Here is a 17,654-nt window from a genome sequence, read left to right on the forward strand (position 1 = left end):
CAATAATCATGACCGTTGTCACTGCCTTAAAGACTAAAATTATTGATAATTTTGAATGGCCATTCATTTATGCCTACAAGTTTTTATTTAAATGCTTCATATAAACCTTTTTTTTTTGTATAAAGAGTAGATTACTTATTTAAGTTCAGACCGCTGAAACTAATGTCGTTGGCCGAATCCTCCGCGATGGTGAAGTTGAACTTAAACGGGGTTCCGGCTTCAGCTGGTTGAAGGCTGCTGGGATCGAAGTCCTTGGCTGGATGAGGCTCTTTTGAGCTGGTGTCTTCGGCGGGAGAGGGAAAGTTAAAGCGGAAGTCCTTTACAGATGACAGGAGCGCCGACTTCTTCACGAAGCTAGACTTTTTGGATGATTCAGCCGTTGGTGTGAATTTGATTTGCTTGGAGGCTAGTAGCAACTTCTGCTCCTCCTGCTGCATCTTCGCTCGGTAGTCGCCCAGAGCTAGCTTCATCACCTGCCGCTTCCTGATGAGCGGCGCTGTTGAGCTGGTCAGCACCTTTATGTTCTTGGCGGTATCTTCGGCCACTTTCTGGGCCAGTTTTCCGCTGTCGAGAGCAGTTTGCAACTGCTGCACACACCAGCAGAGCTCCACTTCGAACTGGGTGACGAGATCGGCGTCGATGGGCGGTGGTTCCGCCACCGGGGTGGGCTTCTTGATTGCTCCCTGGATTGGCGGTGGCTTGTTAATCGATTTGGCGGTTCTTCGTTTGTGCATGGCTAAAAAATTTTATGTTTACAAAATGTGCTCTTGACAGTTAGAGATGAACAAAAAAGCTGTGCCTCTCGATATTTTCCTAATACCAAAGTCTTCAGTCTGGCAACTCTGTGCCATCAGCTGTTTGTCTTCTTCTTTCCTCGAAGCTTATTGTGAAAATTGTACAAATAGCAATAAATTATTAAACAAAGAATCAAACGATGGCACAAGTCGCTTTTCTGGACAACCTGCTTAGGGAGTACCTAGTTTTTCGAGGTTTCTCCAGCACATTGAAGGCCCTCGACTTGGAGCAGCGCACTGAGAAGGACCAGCACTTCCGTGCGGAACGAATTCTGGAGCAATTCAATAATGCCGTGCAAGCGTCCGACCTTCAGGCTCTCAGGAGTTTGTGGTTTCACCTGGACAACAATATATTTTCCAAGCTGGAACATACCTACGCCGTTGGTAAGTTCTTCTTCTCCCACAGGATTCCTTCAGTTTAATCACTATTTAACATCCAGCTGTCAAGAAACTGGAAAATAGCCTCCTAAAATACTACCTGGTGACCGCCTACAGCAGCAATCGCCCTGAGAAGGTGTCCGAGTTCTTTAACAAGTTGGCGGGCGATCTGCAGCAGCAAAGCGAGTGGAAGGATTGGTTCTGTAAATATCGTTTAATAATACCTGTCAATAACCACTTTTTATAACCCCTGAATCTCTTCAGACTTTCCGTTTTGCAAGAATGCTGAGGAGTCGCCCACCTTTGCCCTGTTCTTCACCAAGCAATGGCAGGATACGTTGCTTCTGTCGCTGCGCAACTTCCTGACCACCGTATACCAGTGCCTGCCGCAGCCCACATTCGTGCGGGCGGAGCAGGAAGCGGCCCACATGCAGCGTCTCAGCGAAGACAACGCTGGGCTACGCACCCGGGTACTCAACTTGCAACAGGAGCTGAACCAGATGACCCAGGCCGCCGGAGCAAGCGGTAGTTCTCTCGGCGGTGGGGTCGACAATGGAGCCCGCCGACGCAGCGTGTATCGCCAGCAGCAGAGCCTGAGCGACATTCTGCCCTTCGACATCAGTCCTCCCGGACACATAGTCGATGATTTCTGCATCATTGCCTCCGAGGCGAACAGCGTGAGCCAGGCCAGCGACGCCCAGGCGCGAAGCCTCAAGCAGTTAATCCGTAACATCGGATCGGGCAGCTCGCCTGTGATGGGGCGCAAGGACCAGACAACCAGCTCTCTAGGAGAAAAGTCCACCAAGCGCAGGTCTGGCAGTCTTGGACGCAGTTGGATTTAGGAACCCACTTACGTAACTAGACAAACCCAAAAGTATTTTCCAAAAGGTAATCTTAAGTGTCTATTAGCATGTTGAAGCGCCGAGATCAAAATTTAGACCTTTAGTTTTGAAATTAGTTATACGTAGGCATTCCATATATCATATTATACATTTTTGTCTACTCCTGTAAAACCGCATCATAAACGCTAAATACCCAAATATTTTATGATCGTACATCATACATAAAAAGAAATTTTAACAAATGTCTATCTTAATTCTTTTTTAAGGTGAGAAAGTATACGATTTCTTTAGGAGCTTCTTTAAGTTCTTTATCATTCCAAATTCTGCAGACAAATAAACCACCCAAATAAGATACGCCAGTAGTTTTCAAGTGTTATCTAATGTTTTTTTTTTTAATCAATAAGCGATTCTCATCAGTTCGTAGACGTACAAGTGTACTACAAAACAAAGAGCAATGCGTGTAGCGTAATACATAATTGCAATAAATAACGTAAAATTACAAATAAATATATTGTAGGTGTACAGACGATTCGTATTCGTGTATAAAACATCTCCGTTTATACAAGCAGCACAATTTAAAAAATACAGTTTATTGTATAAAGGTGTTGTGTATATATAGTGATATATGTATATGTTGCATAAAGTAGCATCGCTTCTGACTCGATTCCGTCCGTCAATAAATGCAGTTTCGGCTTGGCTACGGAAGGGAATTGCTCATCTGATTATGGATATCTTTTCTTATGGAATATGTATTATAGCTTGCGACAGATAGAGTGGGTTAGACCCACTCTACAACGCCGTTTCAAACGAGGGCAGCGGAGGATTCGCCACCGGAGCTGCCACGTACTTGTTGACGCCTTCGGTGCTGCCACCTCCGGCTGCTCCATTTGACCTGGCAAAGCTGGGCTTCAGTTCCCCGCGCATGAAGTTGTTCTCCTCGGTTTGCAAAAAGAAGTTCCGCTTCAAGTCGAAGCTGGAGGGCACCGTTTCGCCCGCCTCGGAACTTGCTCGCGATCCTCCGCTGGTGTTGGAGTGATCCTCCTCGCTGTTGGCCTCCGGAATCGTGGTGGACATGATGTCAGTTCGCGGTGGTGCCGCTGCTGCAGCCACCATATTCACGGGTCCTCGCATCTTTGGAGCAAAGGTCTTGGAGGGCGATCCAAACTGTCCTTGCCGAAGCATCCTCCGGTTGGCGAAAGTCTTAGGTGAGCCGCTCAGATCTAGCAGCTTTAGACTGGTGTTGATCGTTGGTTTGCTTCCAGCTGTTGCTACTTTCTGTCCAGGGCCGCTGGGCTTAACAACGGGCGGCGTTGCGTTGGCTTGGGCTGGCTTCTTCAGAAGCTCCACGGCGGATACCTTCCTCTGGACCGGACTCGCCTTGGCGGACTTGGCTAGCAGCAGCTTCTTGAAGTCCATTAACGTGGTCTTGCTTTGGCCAATGCGATCGGCACAGGTGTTGAGGCGTTCGGGTGCGTCATCGGTCCAGTTGCGGGATGGCTGCTTCATGGGGGGAAGTTGTGTGTTCTCCGGATCGCGTTCTCCCTCTCCGCCCCTCGTGGGCGTGGAGGTGAGGAAGGCTCCTGCACGATTCCTTGGCACAATTGGCGATATGTTGCTCCTGTTGCCTTCCGCTGCTGTTGGCGCAGCAGCAGCCACTGGGCGTGGCAGTCGGTCGGCCCGTCGAATGGGCGTGGCGTAGAGGTCATCCCGGCAGGTCACGTTGCCAGCGGGCTGTGGCCTTGGCTGGCTGCGGCGATTCTGCAGTGTCCAGTAGATGGGCGCACTGCGCTGGAAGGGCGTGGCAGTCGCATCTTCCTGTGGCTGGGTGCTCGGTGCTGGCTGCACTTGCTCATAGATATTAGAGAAACGTTGATACCCTGCGGATAGAAGAATGATTGAGTGGATTAGATTCCAGTCTCTGCGTCGTAACCAATATTCCTCTTGAGATTAGTAAGCGGTTTCAAGTGCAGATCGTTAGGGCTATCAAATATAACAAGCGTTCAGGGCAAGCGGTTCCATACGTACCTGGGTCTTTCGCATGACATTACCTCGGTGTCCCAATCCCAAAAATCCCAATGAACTGAGCGAATATATACAAATGCCGATTGGTGCTTGGGTGCTGGGATGAATATTTGCGAGTGTGGTGGATGCTTAAATGCTTTTGGGTGGGATGGTTCGACTGTAGGTATGGGGCTTCCTTTAACCGCGAACCAAATGCCAATGATAATGTCAATGCCGAATTTTTGTTTCGTTTCTTTTTTCGTTTTTATTCTCGTATTTTAAACATTACTTACGATCGTTGGTAAATTGGATTTCGTTTATGGAATGTGGTTGAACTTAGCCGAGAACTTAACTTGTTTAGGCCATGTGCTAATCTTTCAGCTACTCGTGCAACTACTAGTTATCATCATTCGCTAGTCGGACGGGGTGTGCAAAAAACTACTATTACTACTCTATAACATATACAAACACACACAAGCAATTTGGTTAAGAAAATGCAATAGAAGTCTTTTGCACGCCTCACACTCCGCAAAATTTGGCAAAATGAGTAGGAAATTTTGAAATTAAAAACTCGAAAAATTAGCATCATAGTCGTGGAACTTAAACTTAAGTAATAATCGTTATAGTTGAGCATTATGTGGATGTACAAGACGTGAACGGTGCAAAAAACTTTACAAAATGTACAATAATCATGTGTTGGTTTATGTTAATTATAATTAGTTACAAACATACTTATGGGTAAACAATTAACAAGTACTATTCACTAATTCTAATGTTAAGAACAACACACATAACTAATTAAACGAGCATAATTCGTTGGAAAAAATTATAAATCGAAAGGCAATAATACTTTGTTTATACACACGCTGGGATTTAAAACAAAACCTTGTGAGTAAGAATATGTTTAGTATATATTTCAGTTCCGTGTAAAGATATTGGAGTGCAAACTGTGTAAACAGCGCAGGTTATTAAGTTTCGAAAGCCAGCTGGTTTATATGTAAGTATAATATGCATGTGTGGATTTCAGGGAAATTAACTTTTAAATAGGAGCCCAGCTTGGAGCATATCAAGTGTGAACATTGAACCCCAGGACAGGACCATTCAGACCCCCCTCTATATCTTGGCCCATTGAACACGCACAGGTCTGGCCAAGTGCATGCAACTTTAATAAGGCCCACACACTACATCACTACATGGGTGGTGGCTCAAGGGTCAGGCGCTCCTTTGAGCCGTGCCAATCTCGGCAATTAGGGTTTTGTGTGGGTGGTAGTGTTTGCTCAAGTGTCGACCCGGACGGGCTAACTACCATATCTCGGTAACCTCGAATTTCTGTAGAATGCGCTGGCGACGGTTGCCGTTCTCATCGCTGGGCAGGATGATTTTGAACGGGCGCAGCAGCACACTGTCCACAAAGGACTTGTGGTACTTTGGGGCTGGCAGGGACTGGGACAGAGGCGGGGCCAACTCCTCCTCGTCCTCCTCCGATTCGGAATCTGAGGAGTTTGAGGCGTTCTTGTCTGGCCTTTGTTCAGGCGAAGCTACGGACAACAGGGCGGGTGAGTCATCAAAGTTCTCGAGCGACTTGTTCTTCAGATAGGAGGAATCGTTACCCGTGGTTAACGACAGCGAAAACTCGTCCACCAGGCGCTCAAACGACTTGGCTATCCGCCGCTCCCCGCCAGGTGAGTGGGTGGCTGTGGGCAGGTGGTTGCTCAGGTTGCGCAGCCTAAGGGAACTTGTTGCGTGCTGCTGATGCACGGAACTTAGGGGCATTGCACCCGAACTAGGTGCTCTCTCGGAGCCGAAGGACACGGAGAGATTCTCCTTGTTCATCTCCAGTTTGAGCTCATCGTTGGCCAGCCGGTAGCTGTTGTTCCGCTTGAGGGCGGTGCGCGGCTGGCCGGGATTGCCAGCGATGGAAAAGTGCAACGCAATTGGGTCAATCGATAGGGGCTTGGTGGGGTGTTGTTTGTCGTTAACTTTCGCCCTCGGCGGAAGGGGTGGCCCCTGCTGCTCCCCCATTTCGAACGCATCCCCCAGGGTGGTAGTTTCCATTTCAACAACCCTCACTTTCGACTCGCCATCTTTGGGGTTCTGATTTGGATGCTGGGGCTGATGCTCCCTTACACTTGATATGCTGCCCGCTGACTTGGTGGCTATGTGGTGATTAAGGGTGCTCTTGGCAGACGTTTCAGTGGTGGCAGTGTTATTTACAGGGAAACCGGATGCAGATAAGGATACGGATTCGGATTGAGGTTTAGTTGTGGGTAAGCAAGCTGAGGGGCGGCTGCTGGCTGACGGGAGCCGCTCTGGCTTACCTTCTTCACCGGATTGACCCGATGCCGATGAGGAGGAACTGGTGGCTGTGGAGCCCGTCGAGGAATTGGACTTGCCCGACGGCGAGGGCATCATCAGATTGGCCACGGGTGCGGCAATGGTCTCGTAGAAGGGATTCGTTCGGTTGGCCAGTAGTTGTTTCTGGTCCTGGTAGCTGGTTGCCTGGTAGGTGGCCATTTCGCTGACGTTCCTGCTGAGCGGAGATTTGGCCACAATGGGCCTCACGTTGGCCACCTTGCGATTGCCAGAGATTAATCCGCCGCTGGTGAGCAGTAGGAGCTTGGCGCTCTTGGTACTGCTGATGGCTCCTGATGCTCCTGATGTATCCTGAGACGATGCTACTGCCGCCGCTGCACTTTCAGCACTGTGGAGCGCACTTTCGGTTTTCTTCACGTACGGCCCAGGTGCGAAGGTGGTGTGTGCACCCTTGCGCCGCTTCAGACTGTCGGAGTCGTAGACCAATTTCCCCTCGGCGTTCGGGCGCAGTCGACGATTTGCCGTCGATGCGAGCGACTTCTCTTCGCTCAGTTCGCCGATTTCCGCGTACATGGGCACCCCATCGCCCACCCCCTGCGTTCTGCCGCCGAGGGGTAGTGGTGGTGGTTGGGACGTCGCAGCTGCCGGCTCGACGGGCAGCTGTTGTTGTGCGCAGGACTCGCTCTCCGCTGCAGGAGCGGATCTCGACGAGACCGCGTGCCAACGCAAGTGCTGTGGCAGCTCGTTCAGCGAAACGTACTCGGAAACGGCAGACGTCGATGGTTCAACCCTCTTGGAAACTATGTCATTGGAATAGTATATACCCATTCCCGTGTTACGTCGCCCAATGTTCTTGTTGTTGTTGCTGATGTCTGCGATGGTGACGTACTCGCCGGCCAAATCGTAAAGCTCATCGTCATTCACGGCACTCGCGTTGGCGGGCTTGGGTTGCATTTGATTTTTGGCCGGAGAGCTTTTGCCCGGAACCAGTTTCACCCTCAGTTTCTCGAACATCCCGCTCAGCGCTTTCGTGGGCGTCTGCTTCAGTTCGTTGAGGTTGTGGTCCTTGCTATTCGTGGGCGTCTTTTGCTCCGCCTCATCCTCGTCCTGCTCCTCGTGCTCCACATCGATGGTGAGACTGGTGAGCGTGCGATTCGGATCATTGGCCTGGTGCTCATCGTCGTCACTCGTTGTGGGCGTAATGATGCACATGGAGGGTATTCTCTTGGAGGTGAGGGCCGTCTTCTGCTTGATCCGCTCTATGCGCTCCACGCCCTCCAGATCGGAGCTCTCGGAGAACTCCAGCTGCTGATCCTGCTCCTGCTGGTCATCCTTCTCCGGTACTTCACCACCTGCCTTGGTTGGCGACATCTTGACATTCCTCTTGATGGTTCCCGTGCGCTCCAGGGTGCTGCCAATGGTACTGCTGCTGTAGCTCCTCTCCAGCGTGCTGCTGCTGGCACTGGTGCTCTGGCTTCGGCTCTGACCACTGTGCTTGCCCAGCGAGCTACTCCGCTCGGGCACATCCGGCCCAGAGGCAGCGCCACTCAGCAAAGCTGTGCACACGGTGCCTGCGGAGCTCGTTGTCGTGGAGGTGGATCCTCTGCCAAACAGCTCATACTCGCTCTCCGCATTGAGCACTGTTTGATTGGACTGGCTACCGAAGGAGTAGCTGCTGGTGTGCAGGCTCGTCTGGAGCGGAGTACCTGGCATCGTGGATGGCTCCTCTTCCTTCAGCGTTCGAAGTCCGCTGTCCATGTGGAAGGATGTGTAGTAGCCCTCTGTGTCGCAGCTGTAAGCGGAACTCGTCTCATCATCTAGGTGACCTGGATAGCCACCTGCCTCCGCCTGCAGTTCCGGCGTGGCAGTGCCCTCACTGGTCACACTGCTGGAGGCGGAGGTGTTCAGGAATCTCCTTCTGCTCAGCATGGAGGATGGTGGGCCACTGCCCGCTCCGCCTGGCTGAAAACTGGACACATTTAACGATGTACTCGAGGCACTCGACTTCGGCTGCATGGTGATCTCGCTGCCAATGGAGGCGCGTCCCGATTCCGAGCTGGCACTCCAGTTGCCGCTCGAGGAATGCGGCTGCTCATCCTTGCCAGCCAGTGCATGTAGACCGTTCCGCCGCTGCCGGTTCAGAGTGGCTGTTTCCCGCATCTTTACGTGGGCCGCTGCCATCGGTCCGGATGACAGTTGCAGTCTGCCCCTGAGCTGGCCACTGCTGGACACACTAATGCTCTTTTCCGAGGAGGAATACGAGGGCTTTCGTTCGTGCGAAAACCGAGATTCACTCTTCTGGGCCACCAGATGATGCACCACACACTCGTCGTCGATGTCGCGCTTGGAACTCTCGCCCGCCGGCGAACCATGATGGCTGTCCGCCTTCTCCGCGGAACTGTTCTGGGAGCTGCAGCCGCTGGTGTCCAACTGGTCGCCCAGTTCGCCGGTGCGCTGCATGAACTTGAAGCGGTTGCGACCCCACTGCTTCAGGGAGTTCAGCCGGGTGAGGGTGCTCTTTCCCTTGTCGTAGGGCAAGGCAGCAGATTCCTTTTTTAATATGTCGCTGGACTTGCTGCGTCCGAACTTTTTGGACTTCTTGGCATCCGACGAGGTGGTCTCCGCCTGCTGAGCCGGGGCCACCGGAGAGGTGGCATTCGAGGCATTCTTGGATTCCCCATTGCTGTTTACATGATGGAATTTTTTTGTGGGATTTTTGTTTGTTCGTTTGTGCAAATATTGTATTGTGTTTAGGAGAGAACATAAAAGAGAAAATATGTTTGGTATTTGGTTAGCATTTTTGGTAATGATGGATGGACATGTGCGAGATGAAGAGATGAAGGGGGCGGAGCGATAGAGACAGAGAGTGAGAGTGAGTGACAGAGAGAGAGAGAGAGTGAGTAGTACAGATTTGCCTTCCTCGTGAAAATTATTGTGAGCAATTTTCAGACACGATGTTTGATTTCGACTTTGATTTGGGTTTTAATTTATGGTTCTGGTTAATTTCACGCACGCACACACAGATGCAAAATACACGACGTGCCTGGGGCTAAAAACAACAACAACAGCAACAGGCTGAAAACTAATTAATGGCGCAGTTCAAAGTTTAATTTTCCCAAATACATTTATATTTTTCCATTTTCATCTTCCCCACGCCGCTGCGGCTGTTCAGTGGATTATTAAAGGCGATTACAACATCTAAGTTTTCGAGTGGGTAAATTCTCCCGGAATTTTTCCCCCACAAAAGTGTGTGGCATGCTGGGAGCGATCGGGAGGTGGAGAGGCACTATATTGGCGATAAGATTCTGGGCCAGCAAACAACTTGAATCAAGGGGATTTCGGGGATTTGAAGAGGGGCGGGTGCCCAAAGTGCAGTCATTGCTAAAACATTTCCACTTTATCTCAGTAAACAGAAAGAAAACCCTTTTGGATTTATAATAAATATTCAATATTATTTGATTAACTTACAGCTTCAGATATAATCGAAAGCAGGTTTAAATCAAAGCATGGCATTTCTAATATTGTTTTTTACTATTGTTTTACTATTATTTTCAGCATTTCTCTCTGTGCACAAACAGAAACAGAAATAAACAATCACGAAATGCACTTACAGTTTGGCAGCCACTGGACAGGGCTCAACGTTTTCGCTGTGCTCCGCTTTTTCGACTGCTGATCGCACAGATATCGAACAGCATTGACATAATGGGGCACCCGTACATACACACATATATGTGTGTCTGAGTTGGGGTTTCAAGTTGCACATATACTCTATATAGTATGTAGAACGCAGTCAAATGGAATGACGCCGTCGCCGAGTTTGGGGACTGAGTTTGAGTTGGAGTTGGTGGGCAGACGCCAACCGAAAGTCGGGCCAACAAAACAAAATAAGATTTATGAAACTTTTAGCAAAAGGCGTCGTGTGTGCCATTTGAAAAGCACAAGGAAAAGTAGAAAAGCAGTGAGCCCAAGTAAAAAAATAAACCAAAAACATCTCGAATGCGGCATTTGTTGCTGGTGTTGCCGAGGGGACACGGTTAGCCTTTGGGTCTTGGCAAAGCAAATCCTACGGAACCAGCCTCTCGCATGATTTATGCTGATGATGCACCAGAAATGGCCGAGAGTGGGCCGACTGACTGACAGAATGGGCCAACAACCTAGAGTCGAGTGCTGCATGCTGCATGTTGCTGGCAACAAATGTTGCCGACGTGTGTGGGTGGTTCGCGACCAGGATAAAAATGCGGGGGCGACGAAAGGGTGGGTGTCTCGGATGGATCATGAAATGTATGACTGTGTGTGTGTGTATGTGTGTGTTAAGAGAATATTATTGTATTTTTGTGGCTGCTGAAAATTGTTTAATTTGTTAGGCTGTTTTGCAAATTCGCTTTTGAAAATCATCCAAAAAGGCTTTATTTAGTTTCCGCTGCCGGATCGGTTTCGAACTGAATTTCGCAAAAAAGGCGGCTGAAAATTTGAATTTGGCTAGAGTTTCTAATTACGTATAGCTAATAACACAATTTATTTACAATTTTCTTTGTACAACATTCAGTTTTTTTTTAGTTTTTAATTGTAATTTAGAGACATTCAGTTGGTGGCATGCAATTTGTGCTGCTAATTGGGTAAACAATATGTATATACGCTAATAGTTAATGGCGCAAAACACCGATTTGTACACTCGGCCAGGCATTTGTTTAAACAATAAAAGGGCGCAATTAAAGTACACGAAATTAGGCAAACGAAGAAAACTAAACAGCATAACAAATCGTTCAGCTAACTGGGCTGATATCACAATAATCTCATAAGAAAATGCAACTGAGAATAGGTCGAATAATACGAGTATATGGGAAGAATCTCTGGACAGATCCACAAGGACCTCTCCAGGATGTATGTACACATGGTTATACGAGTTTAGTATGCCCTTTGTACAGTTCGATAGGCGAACGAAGGTGGGAAAGGAGGGAACAGGCGACACCTGTCCATGTAGGAGCACATATAGACAGATAGATCGGTAGATAGACACGAGTACATACCCATTGGCCGCATCCTGGATCTCCTTCTGATCGATGCCGGCTATCGTGTTCCGCCGCTTTCCGCGCACCTTGCGTGATCTTGACCTCCGGCTCACCGTCTGCACATTGTCGTCCAGGTTGTTGCCCTCCGCCTGGCCGGCGTTCTCCGGCGATGTGCTGCTCGAGGATCCGGCGGTGGCGCCACCTGCGTATCCTCCACTGGTCGACTTGCGCGCCGCACACATCCGCTGGAAGTGCTTACCGCTGGTGTTCACCGAAATCACTTCGGCGGGGTATCTGTTGTGGGCGGCAGAATGTATAGATCGTTTAGAAACTCAATCAATCATGCTTTGAAAATGGTATATGGTAGAGGATTATATAATCCATGAGATCTGCCCTAAAAACTCTCTGGTACGAAAAAATCTGTTGTGCAATGTGGTTCCAGCATTTGAATTGGATTTGAATTGGAATTTCCTCAAAAAGATAACTGTAATTTCGCTTAAAAATGTTTCCCATATCATAAATAAAAGTTTTAGAAGGTCAAAGCATTTTGAGCATTAAATACATATTTATGATCTTCAAATCTTCTGGCTTCTGTGTTAGTCTATTTACCGATCAAACTGGATTTGAAATGCTTTTAATGAGTATTAAAATCATAATGTATTGAAAATAATTCCTATGCTTTTAATGAAGAAAATGTTTTGTTATAATATTTAGCATATTTTTGAGTTATGCAAAAGCGACTAAAGATATTTTTCTGAGTGCCTGCAGATGTGGATGTGATCGATCTGATGGCGGAATGGGAACCTCGCGCAGTTTGAAGTGCACTTTTGTGGTAATCCAAACAACAATTTGTTTACGCTTTAATACCAGCCAGCCCAGCCAACCACATTTTTTGTGCTCCAAATCGGTGGAGCGTGAATACGGCTCGTATGTGGCTGCTCCATTTCGGAGTTTAAAAAGCCGAACAAATGAGCCATGGCCGGGATGGAAATGGCGGTGGAAATCGGTGGAGGGGAGTGTCCGTGGATCCAATGGATCCAATGGTTGGGCGGAGGGGAGTGGGGCCGGGTCGGCGACACTTGCATAATTGTGTGGCCGCATTGTAAATATTCATACGTAATTGAATTAATTTATTTAAGCATTTTTTGTTTCGACCGATGCGCTCGATGAGCAAACATCTCGTGCTCCAAACGCAGACAATTGAACGTTGGAAAAATGTATACCATATACTAAATGCTATGCGAGCCATGCTGTTAATAGCTATACTTTTTTGTGCGTCATGAAACAGAAAACAAACAATAGTTGCCGCGAAATTTGCATAAAAAACCCATTAAAATCATGTTTAAAATTGGAAAAAAGGGGGAAAAACAATGTGCCAGATCTCATAAAACTGTACGTGAAGTAAGGCACAGTGAATCTCAAACTGTTGCACGTTGAGTTTAAGAGAATAATTAATTATTACTAATTTTATACAACTAGATTCTTGAAATTCGCAGTAGTTGAGTTGCAATTTTCGCTACTAAAAACTAAGCATTTTTGCTTAAAATGTATATATATGCAAATTTTAGGTAATTATTTAAATTAATTCAGAGTTACTCACTTTAAGGCAATCTGCTTGGTCTGTTCCTCTGGTGAAGGCAAGCGATGGTTCAAAGGCACGTCTTTATTGATATCGTTCGGGATGAGGGCCTGCGTGTGGTGGTTGTGCCGGGAGCTATCCGCCGCCTGGCTCAGATTCTGGGCGTAGAGGGCATCGACGGCGTCGGCGGATAGGACGGACGGGGACAGCGCCGGGGTCAGGATACCATTCTCGCCGATGGCCAGCGAGGTGCTCACCGAGGTGTCCACGTGATGCATGCAATCCGGCGTGACGGTGACATCACCCAGCGCCTCGCTGGACGTCCACTTCCGCAAATCCTCGATGGCAGCGGGCTGAAAGGGATAGAAGTAGCGAGGAAAGAGTTGAAACATCGCCATAATTAGGCAGTTGGCATGCAAAATTAATGTTTTATGATCCACGTATGTATGCTTCATGTTCCGGCGGACAGGTCCTTAATTAGCCGCACAAGAGAGCCGCCCGTCACGAATATCCCATATCCCTTTATGGCAAATGTGTGTTTCGCTGTGTTTGCGCAGACATTCTCTATGCTTTCCGCAAACTGGGACAAGTCACGCGATTTTGAAATCTGCCGAAAATGTAACACGCGTCCTACACTTTGTTACGAAAGCGAAAATCAATCAGATTAATTAAAAACAATAAAGGGGCAACCACTTCCGTGAGATGGTTGATGCCATAACAACTTTGGTCTAGTTATAAAACCAATATTAGTGTGTACTGAAGTCTAACTGTCCAAACAAACAGAGGATTTGGAAACCCAAAACATTTTATTTTACAAATGCCAACATGCAAGTAAACAATTAGGCAGTACAATTATTTAAAATGGTTGTTTTTTTATTTGCTGTGGACACACATTCCCCAGATTCGGATTGTCTGCTGGTCTAAAGTGAATTACGCTCATAAAAAAATAAGGAAAAAGCGCAATCGTTTCATTTGATTTTCGATTCGACGACTGCTTGAATCAATTGTAACAATTGAAAAATAACTGTGGATGGGGGAGCTTACATGGTGCCCCAACTCAGCAGTTTTTCATCCCCCAAAAAAATTTCGAAAATTACACCCACCCACCATGGATTTTCCATGGAAAATCTACATAAAAACACACTTGAGCTAGATTTCCAATGGCCAAAGTGAGGCAGTTTAGGCCATAACGAAATGCCTGAATCCGACAATGAGTCTGGGCCTTGGCTCTTTCTCCTTTCTTTTGAGAGCAGCAGCCAAATTCTTTTTGCGGCTCTTTTTCCATCAATGGACGAAGCGAAGCAAATGTGTCCAACTTTGAACGATAAAATATTTGCACATAAATGTCGAGCCGTATATAATAATGCTATTTAAGTGCCGTCAAGACGGGCAAATACGGCAACAACGACAGCGAGAGCCGCCCAAATGGGCCATCTTTGAGATAGTGGCTGCCGTAACCAATAAACCGCAGAGCGCTAATGGCCAAGCCGTCGTCTTTGGAGCTGAACTCCTGTCTGGATCTCGTTGGGCATCTCTTCGAGAACCTCTTTTGCGGAGTATCGGAGCGGAAGACTGAGGCCAACTAACGTCAAACGCAATGCGAAAAGGATTAAAAGTCATTTTATTAAGAAGCAGTCGACAGAATGGAGCTAAAAGTCGATTGGAGCTGGCAAAAACAAAAATGTGAAAAAAAAACCAGGATAGCTGGCGACAGTCGACAGTCGACTGGGATTGACAACCGGCGTTGTTTTTGCCAAAACAAGTTTGGCAACCTATTGAACAGGGATCCAAGTTGTCGTCGTCGTCGTCGCGTCGATTTTCCAGCTGCTGTTGTTGGTATTTGGCAGAGTTACTGTTGGTTGCCATTGGCATCATCGCCGTCTGCAGATATTGGCCATTGGCTGTTTGTCTTTGCACAGCTTATCTAATGGCCCGGCTAAAAGATAAACAAGAGACGACGGCGACAAAGAAGGATTCGGAGACCAAATGGGTCGACTGCGCGGAGCGCGTTAGCTCAAATTAACTGAAATTTTCTGATAGCACTGATGATAGCGAAATAAACGAAGAAAATCCCCTTAATACCTAAATCTTTTTTATCAATTCAAATTGCTCGCGACTAAATTGTTTGGTGGCTAAGGATAATCTAATCCTGTTCTCAATTAAGTGGATTCAATACTCCAGGTTTAGCTAGCACGATTTAAGAGCCAAACCTAAAAATGCTATAGAAATTGCATGACTGGAACCTGAAAACTAATTGCTACCCAAAAGGTTTCTGTTTTGTAGTACCAAGACTGATTGCCAATTTAATATAGTTTCCCACTGCCTTACATAATTACCCCAGCAGTGTCTAATTAAGATGCCCCAATTAAACTGCCAAGATTCAATGGATTTGTCCAGCCCGAGCGCAGACTGCAAAATCTTCCCTAACGACTGCATCATAGCTTGCCAAGCGACGATGGCGTGGGTCGTCAGTTGGGCAATTAAAACGAGTCAACTAACTCGAAATGATTTGCAGCGCCGTTGATGGAGTCATGCCATGAGCTGCTCCTCGTTGGCCATTAGCAAACTGCAGATAGGCGATGTTTGATGGAGTTGTGACCGAGGCGTGTGTGTGGTCTTTGTTCCCGTTGCCGTTCCCGTTCCCGTTCTGCCCGTCATCATCATCATCATCAGCAGCACCAAAGAGCCATGACAATGATTGGGTGGCCGTGCGGTCTATGTGGAGCAAATGTTTGGACGACAGTTGGCCGGCAAATGCAAAAGGGGGGTTTTGGCATTAGCTTTCAGAGGCAAACCAGCTGGTGAATGGAAGGAAGTGCCAGCCTCACAGCCACACGGAGACCACACACATGAGGTCGTCGTAGTCCGATTTTTTTTGGGGTGGTCGTCGTTCCGTTCAGCAAACGTATTATTTATGCATGATGCATAACTGCGGACGGTGTTACCTGCAGCCAGAAACTAGCCTCTAACGGTTACCAGTTAACTTGGAAACCAAAACCAGTTAACCCGGAAAAATGCTTGGTACTCACCAGTCGGATCTCGATCTCGGCATCGATGCGCGTGCGCAGCTTGCGGTTGGCATTGCCAAAGTCCGACACGCACAGCAGATGATCCTCCGTGTCCGTGGACCCATTTAGCTGCAGGACTTCGTGATCGCTGGACAGCACCTCGCCGTTGAAGGAGATGGAACGGGACGGGATCAGCGACTGCGAGTGCGCCAAGGAGGCGAGGGCAGTCGCAGTGGCTCCGGTGGCCACCGGCAGCTCCTTACCAGCCTCCGTGTAAAGCTGCCGGACACTCAGAGGTCTGGTCTCGCCGGTGAAGAGCTCCTGCTGGAATGACTTGTCCGTCTCGAAGTGGTGTTTGCGCTGTGCGAAGGTGAGCAGGTCGCTTTCAGCTGAAACAGAAAGGGAAGAATTGAAATTAGAATGGGTACTGTATATTCTTTTAATGTTTCAAATGTTATGATTCAAGTCTAATGGCTAAAATCCTTTCGGTGAGATGTTATATATAAGTCTTTCATCTTAAATTCAGAGTTCTTTTCTTGCAGCCTTTTCCCAAGCGCAAGTAATCTGTTTTCATTAATCCACGACGAGATCAGAGACGGCTTTCATCTCATGTTATTTAATTCCGGCATCGATCACTATCATCAGCAGATAATCAAAGAGCTTTTCATGTAATCTAATAGAAACAGCATGCCCGCCCAGCTGCGTGCTTGTTCGCTCCAGTTCGTCCATCCACTGGATGTGCCCCAAAGGGGAAATGGAAATGGAAAATGGCCAAGCCCATTCCACCCATCGATTCAGTTTCAATTTAGCCCACATGGCGATCGTATTTTTCGCCTCCGATTTTGCAGTCTGTAAACAAAGGAAGCAAAAACAAGGCGATGCCGCAAATAAATCAACGCGAAAATTAATAGAGTGGAAAAATCGCCACAGAGCAAGGACACAGCATTAAAAAAAAATCAGAATTATCGTTACGAGAAAAAATGAATGCCAGGAAGAGTTGTAATTAACTTTAATAACCCGGCCACATGCCACGGAGCTGGTGCTCCTGCAACATGCATATTTAATTCTCTCGGCAGTGGTGGCCAGTTTGTGGACAGGACGGGAGTGAGCTTGGAAGGCCCCGGCGACCGTTTGTCTTTCTGGCTGTCTGCACTTTTTGCATTTAATAGGCCGCCATGTGGACTTGGTCGGTAATGAAAACAAAGCCCGGGGAGCAGCGACTACCAGGAAGCAGAAGTAGCAGAAGCTGCAGCAGAAGCATCCACTCGTAGATTAACAAGCCCAGAGCAAAGTCACTTGACATGGCCATAGAATGGAGACGGAGGAAGCGGGGTATGGACTCCGAGTTGGAGGAGACATGGCTGGACCGCTGCCAGCAAACAACAAAAAAACTGGAGATGGTCTAGAGAAACGGCGGCAACCTAGCGCTAAATTCAGGCAATTTTATGGCATTGGGGCCGCATTTTGACGTTCTGTGCGCCACTGGAAGACGCATGGCTCTGAATCTCTCGATCCGAGATTCGGGGGGACAGAAAGCAATGCCAGCAGCAATGCGCCGCGTCTTTCCCCATTAGCCATTTCAAGTGCGCAGACATTGGCACGCACAGAATCTCCATGCCCATCCCAGCCCCAATTCCCATTTCCAATCCCGCTGACCCGCTGCCCGCCGAGATGCGAATATAAGAGACACTCAAAATAAACAAAAACTCCTCGGAACTGGCTGTTAATTT

The 17,654-nt window shown here is 47.9% G+C and overlaps 3 protein-coding genes across 4 annotated transcripts in view; 1 reads left to right on the forward strand and 2 right to left on the reverse strand.

The window, feature by feature from the left end:
* Positions 1-49: 49 nt before the first annotated feature.
* LOC117143109 (UPF0488 protein CG14286) lies at positions 50-789 on the reverse strand. Its single transcript, XM_033307591.1, has one exon. It carries the CDS (start codon positions 732-734, stop codon positions 132-134), a length of 603 nt encoding a protein of 200 aa, XP_033163482.1. The 5' UTR covers positions 735-789; the 3' UTR covers positions 50-131.
* A 59-nt stretch (positions 790-848) lies between these two features.
* Positions 849-2,368, forward strand: LOC117143105 (WD repeat-containing protein 91). Its single transcript, XM_033307587.1, has 3 exons — positions 849-1,178; positions 1,235-1,375; positions 1,437-2,368. The coding sequence occupies exons 1-3, from the start codon at positions 935-937 to the stop codon at positions 2,012-2,014; spliced, it is 963 nt and encodes a 320-aa protein (XP_033163478.1). The 5' UTR covers positions 849-934; the 3' UTR covers positions 2,015-2,368.
* Positions 2,369-2,377: 9 nt separating this feature from the next.
* The window catches only part of LOC117143102, a 38,208-nt gene continuing 22,931 nt past the window's right edge, over positions 2,378-17,654 (reverse strand). Inside the window, exons 2-6 of one of the 2 annotated variants that reach the window (XM_033307582.1) lie at positions 15,946-16,313; positions 12,938-13,269; positions 11,356-11,631; positions 6,334-9,011; positions 2,378-3,891 (exon numbers count right to left, since the gene is read on the reverse strand). In XM_033307582.1, the coding sequence (XP_033163473.1) occupies positions 2,804-3,891; positions 6,334-9,011; positions 11,356-11,631; positions 12,938-13,269; positions 15,946-16,313 (4,742 nt within the window). In that variant the 3' untranslated portion in view covers positions 2,378-2,803. The remainder of the gene's footprint in view (positions 3,892-6,333; positions 9,012-11,355; positions 11,632-12,937; positions 13,270-15,945; positions 16,314-17,654) is intronic. The other variant, XM_033307583.1, reaches the window with a different exon arrangement.

The sequence above is a fragment of the Drosophila mauritiana genome, chromosome 3R (assembly GCF_004382145.1).
Source record: "Drosophila mauritiana strain mau12 chromosome 3R, ASM438214v1, whole genome shotgun sequence".
Lineage (NCBI taxonomy): Eukaryota > Metazoa > Arthropoda > Insecta > Diptera > Drosophilidae > Drosophila > Drosophila mauritiana.